The sequence below is a fragment of the Hippocampus guttulatus genome, chromosome 20, assembly GCF_054856545.1.
Source record: "Hippocampus guttulatus isolate MCC_2025c chromosome 20, RoL_Hgut_1.0, whole genome shotgun sequence".
NCBI classification, from domain to species: Eukaryota; Metazoa; Chordata; class Actinopteri; order Syngnathiformes; family Syngnathidae; genus Hippocampus; species Hippocampus guttulatus.
Window position 1 is genome coordinate 9,947,305 of NC_141280.1, and position 14,212 is coordinate 9,961,516.

General features: G+C 45.4%; 1 protein-coding gene across 19 annotated transcripts in view; it reads right to left on the bottom strand.

The window, feature by feature from the left end:
* Positions 1–13,734, bottom strand: part of afdna (afadin, adherens junction formation factor a) — a 54,667-nt gene extending 40,933 nt beyond the window's left edge. For 7 of the 19 annotated variants that reach the window (XM_086101016.1, XM_086101017.1, XM_086101019.1 and 4 more), the window contains exon 1: positions 13,428–13,733. In XM_086101016.1, coding sequence (XP_085957142.1) covers positions 13,428–13,529 — 102 coding nt within the window. In that variant the 5' untranslated portion in view covers positions 13,530–13,733. Of the gene's footprint in view, positions 1–13,427 lie in introns of all 19 variants that reach the window. The other 12 variants (XM_086101032.1, XM_086101029.1, XM_086101028.1 and 9 more) reach the window with 3 other exon arrangements.
* Positions 13,735–14,212: the final 478 nt, after the last annotated feature.

Here is a 14,212-nt window from a genome sequence, read left to right on the forward strand (position 1 = left end):
TTGCTCTCGGGAAGGTTGAATTTGAGCTCGGAGCTTCTTTCGACGTCGGCTTGCAAAACATGTCGGGAGTCTAAATACAAACAAGTTGCGTTTATCCTTTGCCTCAGCTTTCCCCTGCGGTAATCCACAAGGACAGCTTTTCAATTCCAGCAGTGGCGCACGTGTTGATGTCAACGAATAACAGGTCGGACCCACGTGCGACGCAGGCGCATTCGCAAAACGCTGTGACGACTGAGCATGAGTGATGCCTGCAAAGAAAAAAAATTTTTTTTTTAAATCACACTTGAACGGCAAAAGTAGGCCAACAATGCAGATAGCTGTCATCAGCCACAGCCAAGCAAAAAGGAAAAGCAAGTAAAACTTTTTTTTTATCATAACTCATAATCATAAATCACTCAGAACAGGAAAAACCTGTCACAAATAGGGATGGCCATTCGGAAAATTGACAGGGAAAATTAACAATCACTCACAGTTCTACTTTCATAATCATCAGGCTGTTGAATGCCGCCTACACTGCTCACAACTGCGCATTGCACTCCATTGTGACTTGACTGCTTCGAGGCAGGACTGATGAGCCACCGCTTCAATTCCACGTTGCAATCGTTGGCGTTTTACCTTCAGCTCATGTTTTCGAGCATTGAGAGAAGTTGGCTACAGGAAATGAAATTCCGTCGGGCTTCACATTTCATCTTACTTCTCACACAGCCGGGACATCAATCCAGACGGCGGTATAGCAACACCCTGGACTACGTCCATATAAGAGTGCGTGACTCCGCGTGCGCTTGTGTGTTATCAGGTGTTACAAAATGAGAAGTGGCGCTCACATTGCCGATGCAGAAAATGTCAATTTGGATTCATTTGGCCTGATGAAGAGGAGATTGATGGGAGGAGATGGCCGTTCCGGTGAAAAGCAGAACAGATTCCCGCGGCCGTGGGGTCTTCTCGCCCGCCTCCGCGCATACACACGGGAACAAGAACACGCACATGCAGGCTTACTAAAATGAAGTGCGTTCCTGAGTCAATATTGTTGTGGCCCCACCTGCGGCAACATGGGGGAGATTGGCCCATAAGCCCGAGTCGAAGGTCAGTGGGAGCGAGTTTTGCAGAGGGGAAGTTCATTCGGCTTCGGATGCGCGCAAAGACCTCTTCATAGGCTTCAAAGGCGCACCCAAGACACGAACACGGCACGGGAACAATCCCAGACGAGAGGGTGTGTCCGTTTACCAAGTTCCCAACATACAACATACTATCGCCGCTCTTGTTACATGAAATACAAACATATCAAAACACACTTCAAACATGAAATAAACTCAAACAATTTCAGGGGTTTTTTTTAACTTTGGAGTACATTATAATTGTGAACAATTGCTTGCTGCTTCTTAAAACTCATTCAACAATTCTAGACCAAGTCTGAAAAGACGTTTAAAAACGTCTTTGAGAGTGAATGAGTTAAACATTTATTTAGGCACTATTTTCATGTAACTTTATGTGCATTGTTTTTTTGTTCCTCCATTTAAGCGCAGAGTTGATCACACTGTGTGCCAAATGTTACACAGTGGCTCACAATAAGATTAAATATGCTTATAGTGTTGGACATTAAAGTGGTAACTGGAGAGCTTTGTAAATCTTTAGGTGCTACTTGTCAAAAGTTGAAGAACCACGAGGCTAAAAGTTATTTTAACCCTTGGCTTGATGATTAATCGAATTGTTCGATTTGTCCGGACGATTTTTGTTCCATACGACTTCATAAGTGGCTTCCATAGTCCATCGTCGGGCTAGGGAATTCTATTTTTCTTCTTTTTATTGAAGTGGACCGAGACGGCCCCCTTTTCCACTCTCAGATTCTAAATAAGACTCTCGCGATAGTTCTCAGGTTAAAAATTCAACATTTGAAATGCCCCACGTTGACTCGGTACACCACCACCATTTCCCCATCCTCGTTTGAGCTTCGCAACAAGCTGAGTGGACAGAATGGAGGCTTGTTTGTCGACAGTGAATGAAAAGGCACAGCGTGTCTTTGTTTCAGGTGAGTTTCTGCTTCAGTATCGAACGCATGCACACACAAAGCTGCACACGGGCGCATACTCACACCACCGATTCACACAGCCCACCCTTGGCAAAGCAATGCATTGTGGGAAGGGCGGCATTAAATCACCTCAGGTGGGACAAGGGGTTCACAAATCAGACTTGTTGTCATTGCCTTCATTAACAGCGAGTAAGGATCAAGGCTGTGTGTGTGTGTGTGTGTGTGTGTGTGTGTACATATATACAAGGCCAGTCAAGCCTGACAAGCGAGGCGAAACATGACAATCCAAACGAATCACAACCATGAAAATGCAAGCTCCTGGTGAAGCCCCCTCAACACTGCTGCGAAAGCTGAAACTTTGGTGTCACCACCCCTCACCCTCCCACATAAAGGCGGCATAATGATGTTGACAATTTTCCACCTTTGAGGATAAAAATGCATTTTGCATTGATAAACCTTAGCCATATAAGTGTGTGTGGTGTAGGTATTATTTGTGTTCACTACCCTCAAATTCTACGCTGTAGTATCTGTGACTACGAGTGTGTGTGAACATAACGTTTTGCGCTACGGTGAGTTCTATCAAAAAATTCCCCAACATAACCACAATATCTGGCTGGCGCCAATTGATTGTGAAGTCAGAGTGAAAGGGGGTCTGGACCATGGAACCAAAAAAAAAAAATCTGTTTCAAAGAAAAGAACCCTCTGAAAAGAATGAGCAAATCAATCTTGGTTACGCCTCTTATGGGACTCTGGATATTAGAAACAATACAAGTTTTTGTTTTTGGACAACACGCCCGCTCAGTCCACCATGTGCATGTGATCATTTTTGAATGGTTAAGCGCTCCGTGTGGTGGCGCCTCCGACATCCTGTTCCTCTCCACTCCCTTGTTTGCCGTTTCTGTCTGACCCGACACCCGTCATCATGTCGGCCGGTGTGCCATAATTAACTGCGGGCTAATGAGGCCCCTTAACGCCGATCACATGGGACACTTGAGAGTTTGAATAACTTATGAGGAGATTGGTAGGTGTCAAAGTGGCTCATTGTGAGGGAATTCATCATCAGCCCTTTCATGCCGCACGGCCACACGCATGAGACGAGCAGTCGAGCCGTCCACCAGGAATGAGCACAAGCCGACCCGGTCGCGCCGTCATGGCAACCGCCGGGTGTCGGGTTTCAAGTGGAACCGCCACACTTCTCGGGTGTCTCAGGTGGACAAACAGGGAATGAAAAAGATCCCCCATTGGCTTTAATCGTTTCTTTGGGCATCAAGATTTGACTTTCGCCGCCATACAAGGCTAACTTTAGATGTAGGGCTGCAACAAACAATTTGAATAATCGATCAATCTGTCTATTAATCAGCTTTTCAAAAAGTGTCTTAATTTCCATCCAATTACTCAATAACAGGACATTGACAGTGGAGAAAATGCACAAATTAATTTGATTTAGTTACAGATTCATTCTGTAACATTTTATAAAATGTTTTCCAAAGTACCGTATTTTCCGCACTATAAGGCACACCTAAAAAACGACAGTACGCCTTATAATCTGATGTGTCTTATGTATGGTGTTACACAGTCTCTTTATATTCCCCACTGAGTTGTTTCCCTGTTAGTGTTCATCTGCCGTCTGGTGGTGATTATTAGCGGGAACCAATTCTAACCTAAAAGGGTTCTGCCCGACACTAATTGACATGTGCATTCGCCAACACACATTTAAACAGATAACTACTATGTGAGCTCTGCGCAGCCATTATGAAACGATGATAATACCAAAAGCATAGTTAGATACTACAGAGTGGCCCGGTCCCAAGTGGTTAGTGCGTCGACCTCACAATGCACAGGTCCTGGGTTTAATTCCAGCTCTGGCCTGCCTGTGTGGAGTTTGGATGTTTTCACCGGGCCTGTTTGGGCTTTCTCCGGGAACTCCGGTTTCCTCCCACATTCCAAAAACATGCATGGCAGGCTAATTGAACACTCAAAATTGCCCCAAGGTGTGAGTGTAAGCGTGGATGGTTGTTTGTCTCTGTGTGCCCTGCGATTGGCTGGCAACCGGTTCAGGGTATCCCCCGCCTACTGACCGAAGATGGCTGGGATAGGGTCTAGCACCTCCTGCGACCCTTGTGAGGATAAGCGGATCGGAAAATGGATGAATGGATACTTAACTACTGGCTAAATGAAGGGAGAAGGAGACAAGCAGGAATGAAGCGGTACGATCATATTATATCCCCTTTAGCATAGCGCCATCTAGTAGATGCATAGCGCAATCTCTCTCTCGCTCTCCCAGAATAGCTCCATCTAGTAGATGCATAGCGCAATCTCTCTCTCGCTCTCCCAGAATAGCTCCATCTAGTAGATGCATAGCGCAATCTCTCTCTCGCTCTCCCAGAATAGCTCCATCTAGTAGATGCATAGCGCAATCTCTCTCTCGCTCTCCCAGAATAGCTCCATCTAGTGGATGCATAACGCAACCGCAGACACTATAGTAGCTTCTATTCTATGCACCTTATACTGACTGAATGCAGTGTGCCCGATTGATGAAAACAGTTTTAAAATACGGCATTCATTGAAGGTGCGCCTTATACTCTGAGAGGCACCTTAGAGTGCGAAAAATACAGTCAAAGTAATTGTTTCGGTTTCTACGCAAGTCTGCTTTTATAAGGCATTACAGAAATTGGAGAATAGTGAATATCAGGATGGTGAAATTGAGAAGTTAGACCATTTTAAATTATAAGAGGTTAACGAAGAATCAGTTATCAAAAATAATTCTCAATTAATTTGACAAGTGCTTAGTTGTCGACTTGACAAGGGCTTAGGCAAGCCCGGGGGATCATTCTTTCCTTCCCCTGAAAACTTGGATTGAAACCGTTTAGGACCTCCAAAAGGTTCCTGTATTACAAACTAAAGGTTTTCCCAAGAGCAATTCTTGAACTTCTGACTGCAGTTTTTTTTAAAGTTACGCATTTATTTACACGTTAGACAATGGCCCTGCTTTACAAAGTATCTTACTTAAACTGCCCATGGAGGAAAACACTGGCTGTGCTCAGGCTGCAATTAATTTCCTTTGATGGGATCGATACGGGCGGGCGGAAGCAGAAAAAAAAAATTGGCCTCCCTAAGCAGTCCTCCCACTCTCGTCTGAGTGAGTCAGGATCTCATGGGCTCATATGTCACAATTTAGCGCTTCCATGTGGAGTGGAAAGAATGCCTGGAATGCAAAAAGGAGTTTGGCTGCTTCCTGATAAAGACGGCAGGTCCCTTGACGGATGACTGAAAACGTCACAACACCTCACAGGTAGCAAAATTCACACGGCTTTGACTTGTCATCTTGTTCCAATTGCACTTATCAACTTGGACCAAGTGTCGGAAGCAACGACTTCAACATTGCGAACTCGCGTTTCTGTTCATAAAGCGGAATGCAAGCCATGACTCCCAGCCAAGTTTATCTTCATTCGGTACTTTTTTCATCGAATGATGGAGACATCAGTAGATGGCAGCGTCGCATCATTTTGGAGTTCAGATTAGCACAGCCTTTGAGTAGAAGAACAGGTGGAATTGTTGTCTGAGACGTCAGAGCTATAAATTAAAGCGTATGTAGTGCGCGAGTTTTGGGAGGTCAAACTTAACTCCTTCACTCCCAAAGACGTATTGAGATGTCTTTTCAGACGCCACACATTTAATGCCAGCTCCTCATTTTATATTGACTGGACTTGAAAAGGGCCTGAATCTCTTACCTACTCCACATGGTAAGAGAGAACTGGCGCAACAGTACTTGAAAAGGGCCTGAATCAGGGCCTTTTCAAGTACAGTCAATATAAAATGAGGAGCTGGCATTAAATGTGTGGCGTCTGAAAAGACATCTAAATACGTCTTTGGGAGTGAATGAGTTAATAATAAAAATGAAAATGCTTCAAATAGTAGATTTTTTTTTTAAATCTCCACCAAAGTGATGTGTAGAAATAAATGAAGCACTGCTGATTCAAATGTGCATACCTGTTAACCTCGGCTAATAGCTGCCCTTATAAATGATTACGATTCCCCTTACAAAGCAAAGAAAACCCGTTCAACGGCTTACCGCGCATGCGCACATCTTGCTGTATTAAGCCGACCATGCGCAGCGATGAAAAAAAAAAATACAATTGAGGATTACTTTTGCTGGTTTGCCGTGACAATAGTAGCGATCGACGACGGCATTGTTGTTGGCTCCCAGCAGGTGAGACGATCTGGATTTGAGCCAAAATGGTCTTTGTGAGATCGGTTCACAATTGTTTTTTTTCCCCCCTCGTATAAAAGTTGTAATACGCCGTACATGATTTGAAATGATAAAAAAAAAAAGTATAAAATATGGGGAAAACGTACAAGTTGACAGGTATGAATTTGTCAGTCAGATTTTTGTTGGGTTTATCACAAAAGCGAAAAACATGTACATCAAAGACCCTATTTGGCCTTTAAAAAAAAAAAAGAATTTAACAAAAGCGGTATTTTCTCCTCTGTTTGGTCCGAAACCGGTGTAGTCACTGAAACAACCCCATGTTGTCCTGCTGATTACTCAGGAACAGAAAAACAAACTTTTTGACTCTTTCTTGGGCAAGACGCTGCTCATCCTGTCCCAGAACACAATATTCTTGGGGTCAAGAAACGCAGGTCGTAACGCCAGTCACTGTGTTAAATGTAACGTGAGGGCTTCGCGGGGAACGCCTGATGACTGAAGTGTCACAGCACACGTCTCAATGTGTCCCAAATGCCTTTCTCACTCCTACTCCGCATGGTAAGAGAGAACTGGCGCAACAGAAATGCAACAGAATTGAAGGAAGCTGATGGTTTGTCATGGACAGAAGCTTTCTCTCGCCATTTGTTCGGCAAGCCGAGCGACGTCGGCTGCCTCGTCTGTGTGCAGCGCTCGCATTCCTGCTGTGTGATTTGTGCTCTCTTATCTCTTTTCAGTCCTTCCTCTTGCGCTAAAACAAGAAGTGTATTGTGTGTGCTCAGCAGAGCAACCCACCCCTTTAAAGATATAGCGCTGTCGCACCGCGTTAAACCCGACGCCAGCCGCCTCCCCCCACCTGCCGACCGATTGGCTCTCCCGCGGGCCAATGGGGTGCGCCATAATCCCCCGTTGAACTGGGAAGATCAGACGGCATTCAGCGGCTGGTGACGCGCCCGCCGTCTTCCAGTATGACGTGCTCCCCTAGAAAGTCCCATGATGCTTTGCGGCTTTTGCTCAGGATGGAAGCTCGCAAGTCATTGTTGGAAGCAGAAATGGGACTGTGATGTCATCTGTCAATGGGAGTTTTCAAAAACAAACATACCCTCGGTTTAAAACCGCCAGAAAAGAATTCAAAATACTCAGAGGAAAACTACAGTGAGAAATATTACATCTAATTTAAAATGCTGAATCTGAAGTGTATAGGATAGAGCATAATGTTTACAACTATGCTTAGATGAGAGACGTTCAAGTAGCTGTCCACCTTAAGCTGAAGATGGAGACCCAGTTGGCGAGTCCACATTGTTTCCCATTTGAACTGAGGCACCAGATCTGAGTGTTTCCAAGATTGCATATATTACGCAACTTCAATCAGCCTTCGGCCCGACCCACCCGCTACTCCCAGCTAACGATGCGCCGAAACACCAAACAAAATGACTGGGTTGCCATGGCGACACGGCAGCGAGGGGGCCACGCATCAACGCCAGAGCGGGAGGCGGGGGGGGGGGGGGGGGCCAAAAGCCCACCATGGGACAATGCGAACACAGATAAATGTATTCAGCACCGTGTGTGCTTGCACGTCTCGCACTATTGTCGTTGTAGCTGAGGCTAGCAGATCGCTAAGCCATGTTGTCAAACCTGCAGTCGCGTGACCACGTTCTAAAAGCTCGTGGCTGCGTCCTTTTAAGGGCAAAAAAGGCCAATAAACCCAAAGACATCCAATCAGCAACACACATAGAGGTCCATGCTTGTATGAAACTAAATAAATCCATAAAAACGGCAAAAGTAGGTGAACACAAACCACAGGATGGCGGAAATCTCAGCCCAGCACCCGCTTCCTGCCCGCTTCCTGCTTCCTGTGCAGGACCGAGGGGGGGGCGTGACAGTTTCCGTCTTCAATTCACCAGACTGGATCTGAGCTTTCCTCAATACTTTTTACGAGTCGGGGAAAAAGACGCAAGCGAGTTTCCCATCGGAAATAAAGCCAACGTGAATAATTCATCAACTATCAGCAAAAATCCGTGTGGGGCTGCTTATTACGTTAAATGGCCCCTGGAGTGCAGAACACACTTTCAGAAATAGTCTCTGAACATTTACAAATCAAAGGCACGGTATTTTTCTTATTATTATTATTCAAGACTTAATTTGTTTTTGAAAAACACAGGAAAGTGATTTCAGAGGCTTCTGAATACATGACAGATGTTTAAAGATAACTGCAGAAAAGCACTCAGTGGTGGCGTGAAACTGTTTATTTTTATTTATTTTTTTTAAATCATTTCAGTTTTGCTGACTGTTTAGGGGTGCAAAAGCAGCGCTTGGTGACGCACTTCGGCAAACCGAGTCGTCCCTCCCCAACTATAGAACAACTTGAGCACCTCTGCTCGCATCAGTAGTTATCCGTCACAATTAACTCATTCAGTACCAGACATTTTCAGACCCGTTTAAAAAAAAAAATTTGGACTTTCAGTCTTGGAAAAAAAAAAATTAGGAAAAAAGAAAACCAAAGTACATGGGATTGAACATGTGAAGTCTGAAAAGACATAAATATGTCTTTGGGGGTGAATGAGTTAAGATGTCTGGTTAGCTTGGTAGCTAGCTAACCCTACACCCCAGAAACTGATCTTCCCTTTGCATAGTGGGCTGACGTGAGCCCTTTAGAGTGCCTCGTTGTCGGCTCTAAGTGCGCGCAAGTTACGGAGAGAAGGCAAAAGCCGGTTGGGAAGAAAAAAAGTGTGACATAATAGTCCGTTTTTTGCCAGGGGGGTTTGCACTTGCATGGCTGCTCGAGAGCACCTGATTGTTGCGGCGTGGAAAAGCCCCGGGATGCATTACAGACACTGGAGGATTCAAGTGGGCATATTTTGGCAGCTCAAACATGGAGCTAAGTGGATCCGTTTTCCCAGCTAGTAGTAGCGGTATCCGATTCACAGATGACAGTTGTGCGGGGCGTGCTTTCAGCATATTCGGCGGGCGGAGGCGCTTGATCATTTTGAAGGCTCATTTTAGGTACTTGGTGACTTCGGAAATCATTTACATTTGGCAACGCTGTTAACGACACGCGTCTCCTGTGGCTGAACGGTGACTTTAATTTCTCACTTAGTGGGTGGGCAGGGCTATTTATACAAGAGACAAATTAACGGTCACTTTGCATAATTGAACATTCATGTTCCAGACGAGTCCCATAAATCTCAATTTTGAACCTCTGCAATTTTACATCAAAGCCAGCGTGTCATATGGCTTTGATGTAAAATTAGGAGTTGGACTGCTTGTTTGCCTTAAATGCTGGCGGAAGCGTAGTCTTGTGAGCTCAATTGACATCTTGTGCGACTTTCGAGGCCATTTCCCGCCGCATCTATGCAAAACTGTGCCGTCGTACATGTATGATGTTAAACGAGCAACAGGTCCATTCACGCTAACTTTTTGACCCATTTTGCTCAGGTCCAGAACTCCTTTCATGCTCAGAGACTTCTGATGAACCTCGGTTCCGAAACACACTTTTCAAGTTCCGAAACGGACTCGGCGCACTGCGAGGAGACGTCACAGGCGCTCACTGTGGCTGCAATTACGCTGTCCGCATAAGAACATAGTAGAAACCAAAGAAGCGTTGGCTTGGTGTGAATGTCTTCTCACTGTATTTAAACACAAGAGCTAGATAAAAAGCAAACGGGACAACAAGACGTTCTGAAACGAGGTTTATCTTATCGGGCAAAGAACATGGCAAAAACAACCAACGAGTCAGCACCGAGCTGTTTTTGAACCACTAAAAATAGCATCAAAGAAAAAGAAGAAAGCGGGGTGCTGCAACAGTGAGGAGACTGTGGGCAGATTTCAACAGCAATGTATCTCACTGGACATTCTGTGTTCCGAAATGAAAATAGCAGAACCGTTCCGCAAAACTTTGAGAACTTGAGCCCCCTCCAGATTGCAAGATTAAAAAGTTTGACGAGTAATTGGACCAAAATCTGCCATTAGTTGGTAATCTTAGATCTCATCTCTTATCTACCAATTTCTCAGAAAAACGTCCATATTATTTGAAAAGTGACCAACAAACAAGACTTGAAGCAAAACCTCAGCCTGTGTTTTTATTTTTCGTAATGCCAATATAGTCAATGAATTTAAGTTTAAGTCAGACAAATTGAACGCTTATCACGTATCATCAATGCCTTTACTCTGGGTGTGGCCCAGTGGTCGACTGGTTAGTGCATCGGCCGGGTTCAATTTCGGCTGTGTGAAGTTTGCATGTTCTCCCGTGCCTGTGTGGGTTTTCTCCGGGTACTCTGGTTTCTTCCCACATTCCAAACACATGCATGGCAGGTTAACGGAACACTCTAAATTCTCCCTAGGTGTGAATATGAGCGCGGATTGTTGTTGTTCTGTGTGTGCCCTGGGATTGGCTGGCAATCGATTCAGGGTGCACCCCATCTACTGCCCGAAGACAGCTGGGATAGGCTCCAGCACGCCCCGCACCCCTTGTGAGGATAAGAGGATCAGAAAATGGATGGATGGATGGATAATTTTACTCTGGCTTTAAACCCCCCCAAAAATGATTTTCTGGTCATAGAGGAATAGCTGTGATGTTGCAGCAGGGCATTAAGCAGCTGACAGCCATCGGTGTCATGGATCTGTTTGCATTCAGTGAAACATTGCTGGGTGGGGGTGGGGGGGACACTTAACGTCGTTGCGTTGGCCCTCGTTAATTTCAATTGATATTCCTGCAATGTTCTTTTCTTGTATGCACTCAAAAATGAACAAAGTCTCCTTTTATACATGTATTTATTTTGGGGGTGGTTCTATACTGAATATGAAGATGTACAACGCGGTGAGGTTGCTCCCATAAATCCACAACATGGATTTTCCGATCTTACCTAGACCATTTATTTACAATGTTCCTGCTTATATTGTTATATTGTTTTGTTGTCCATGTACAAATAAATACATCCAATACAATGGTAAGAGAGTTAGAAGAGGCCTTGAGAAGTGGCTGTGCTATCCAGTGGTACAGTAAGAGACTTGCACTGGCTATACGCTGGCTCCCAGCCAACTGTAGAATAGATTAAGTTTTGATAAATCACTGAATGGTTTGGGTCCTGAATACATGAAGGAAACGTTAAGACGATTATAAACCCAGTAAGACTCTGAGGGCTGCGGACTCAAGTCAAATAATGGAGCCCGGGTTTCAAAGCAAACATGGTGAAGCGGCATTTAGCTGTTATGCTACACGCGAAGGGAATAAGGTACCAAAAGAAGTGAAGTCAGCCCCAAGTGTAAATGCCTTTAAATCCAGGTGGAAAATGGTGCTTTGATTCAGATTTTTTTAAGCATTTTCTATTCAATTTTACGACACGATCTTTTCAGAATTTCAGAAAGATACTTTTTAATTCTTTCTTTTGCTTTCAGATATCTAGTTGTGGTGCTTTCTGTTTCTGTGAAGCACACTGAGTCATCTTGTGTTCGAAGTGTGCTATCTAAATACATTCGCCCTGCCTAATATTGCTGTGGTGGTGTTACCATTGCCCCCCCCCCGCCTCTCATACTGTATGTCCAGCAACTGACGTCTTATTACTGCCCCTTGAAAAGTGACAGACTTAACGAGGGCTTGAGAAATGGCCATGCCGTGCAGTCGTACAGGAGTAATGTTATTATTGTCGCGGTGTCCCTCGTAGTGCGCAGTAAGCAACTTGTTGTGCTGGCTCACGTATAGTAACAGACTTACGAGAGGCCTTGAGAGCTGGCAGCGAGTCAGTTAATCATCAGCGTACACAACTCTGGCCAACGGCTGGCTGGCTGGACGGCCAGCTTCAATCCCGATGAATTAATCGGCTCAAGGGGAGCGGAGGGGACCCCGTGACCCCCCTCTCCTTATCCAAAATGGAGGAGGAAGGAAGGAGTGGTCTGGGGGGGCGGGGCGCTGCTTAAAACACAGCGGCTGATACAATCACAATCACGGTCATAAATCCAAAACAGTCAGCCGTGAGAAGTTCATGTTAGGTAGACGTTCTTGATCAACTTGTTAGAAGCAGCATTGAGACCTTGCTGGAACACAAATGCTACATGGTTTTTGTTAGTTATCATCCTAAATGCCCACTAGAGTGAGTTAATAAGATCATATGTTGCAGGTATTACTGCGCCAATAAGACAAAATGCTGCATTTAGTGGTGAATCGTGTCAGAACAGACAATGCACTGACAAGTGAGGGGTAGGAGGGCGCTTGTGTCTTGCGCCTAGCAGGGCGCTTGTGTCTTGCGCCTAGCTTGTCTTCACAGGACAAAAACACCTTACGGCGAATAAACAGGGACCTCTTGTTCTTGGTTAATACTTCAGACTTGCATCTATGTATCAAGAGTATTAAATAAAATCCCGCCTGTGTTGCTACTACTCCTGCTTGCTGAGTGCGTTAGCCGCTGTTATCTTCGCGGTAACATTACATTTATAGGCAATGTGAACGTTTACATTATATATTATTGAAGGGGTTTGGTAAGTGTGGTTTGGAGATGTTTACGTAGCTAACCAAGCTAACTAGCGGCTGAGCCAGTGTCTCCTCGGTTAGCAGAGAACAACACCGCCAGAGTAGCTTGGAAAATGTGCCACTTTTAAGAGCTGCGTGGCCTCGACGGCGGCTCGCCACCGTCCAACATGACATTTGAACACTTGAAAAGACTTGGCTGCTGTTCCCTGCACATTCGGCCCGTTTCTTTTGCCACAAAACACAGCGTTTATTTCTCAGAGCGACTTAGTTTGGAATTGTTGTCTGTGTTGTGTTTAGGGAAGGCTGTCCCTGTTATTCCCTCTTCACCTCCTCAACGCACAGCTGTGTCCGGTAGCAAGGAGCTGTTACCTAGCTCCGTCAAATCACAATTACCGCGTGATTTCGACTCTAAATACGCCAAAACTTAAGCCTAAATGACCGGTTACGTTTTTTTTAAAGTTCAAATGTAAAACATCTTTCACGTTATTTAGCTGAACGACTCCAAAAGCACGCCATCGTAAATGGCCGGTTTTCCAACGGAGTCTGGTGTACATTCTGCTCCTCCAAGCGTGGAACTTGAGGGAATTCCCAGGGAGCACAGCGACTACAGCACGCCGCCGACCGCGGTTCGTATTCGGCATTCCCGAGGCGCGGAGCGAGCTGGGTTGGAAATGGGTCCAGGCCCCGCTGCACCGCGGCCTATCGTGCTGCCCCGACGCCGGCCTGCTGCCTACCTCTGTGGGCCGGCTGATCTCGAACAGGTCGAGCCGGTTGGCGTTCCAGTGGTTGATGATGTCGGCCAGTTTCCGCCTCTCCTCCTCCCTGTTGCCCGACATGCTGCACCGTCTCTCCGAGGCTCTCTGGATGAATTTGTGTATTTAAAAATAATAAAATAAAATACGATAGTCCAAGGAGGTGGGTGGCTGCTCCAGACGCCGACGTTTTCCAAAGTCCGAGTGCGTCCTGTCGTTTTGTCCTCGCCGCCTCGACCCGTCTGTGTGTGTACTCGCGTGTGTGTGTGCTGGGTTTGAGTTTGGCCAGCAGCGGTGAGGTTAGGCGCGCCCCCGAATCAACAGTACGCGAGCACGCGCCCCGTTGGGCTTAACTGTTTAAAGTCCATAGTCATGACGTCACATGGGAAGTGACGTGTTGCGAATGCGGCAAGACCAAACATTTAACAGCGACAGTGGATAGAGGTTGCCGACATTCCTTAATTATTATCGCCAGTCTGATGTCTGCATGCCACGGACATACAGTATGACGTCGAGTTTGCCTTTCATGTCTTTGAAGTTTGAGTTCAACGTTAGGGATATCTACAATACAATTCTGACTAGTCAAATTTCGGTTACAGATACTGTATCTACAATTTCATTTAATTTTCACGCGTAAATAAAAATAGCAATCGTCCATTGGAGACCACTAAGTGTCGCTGTTTTTATTGGAAATGTTACAGTGCAGTGCATGCAAAGCGGAGTAGAGGCAATTGAAGTCTGGAATCTGCTGTTTTGAGTGTGCCTGT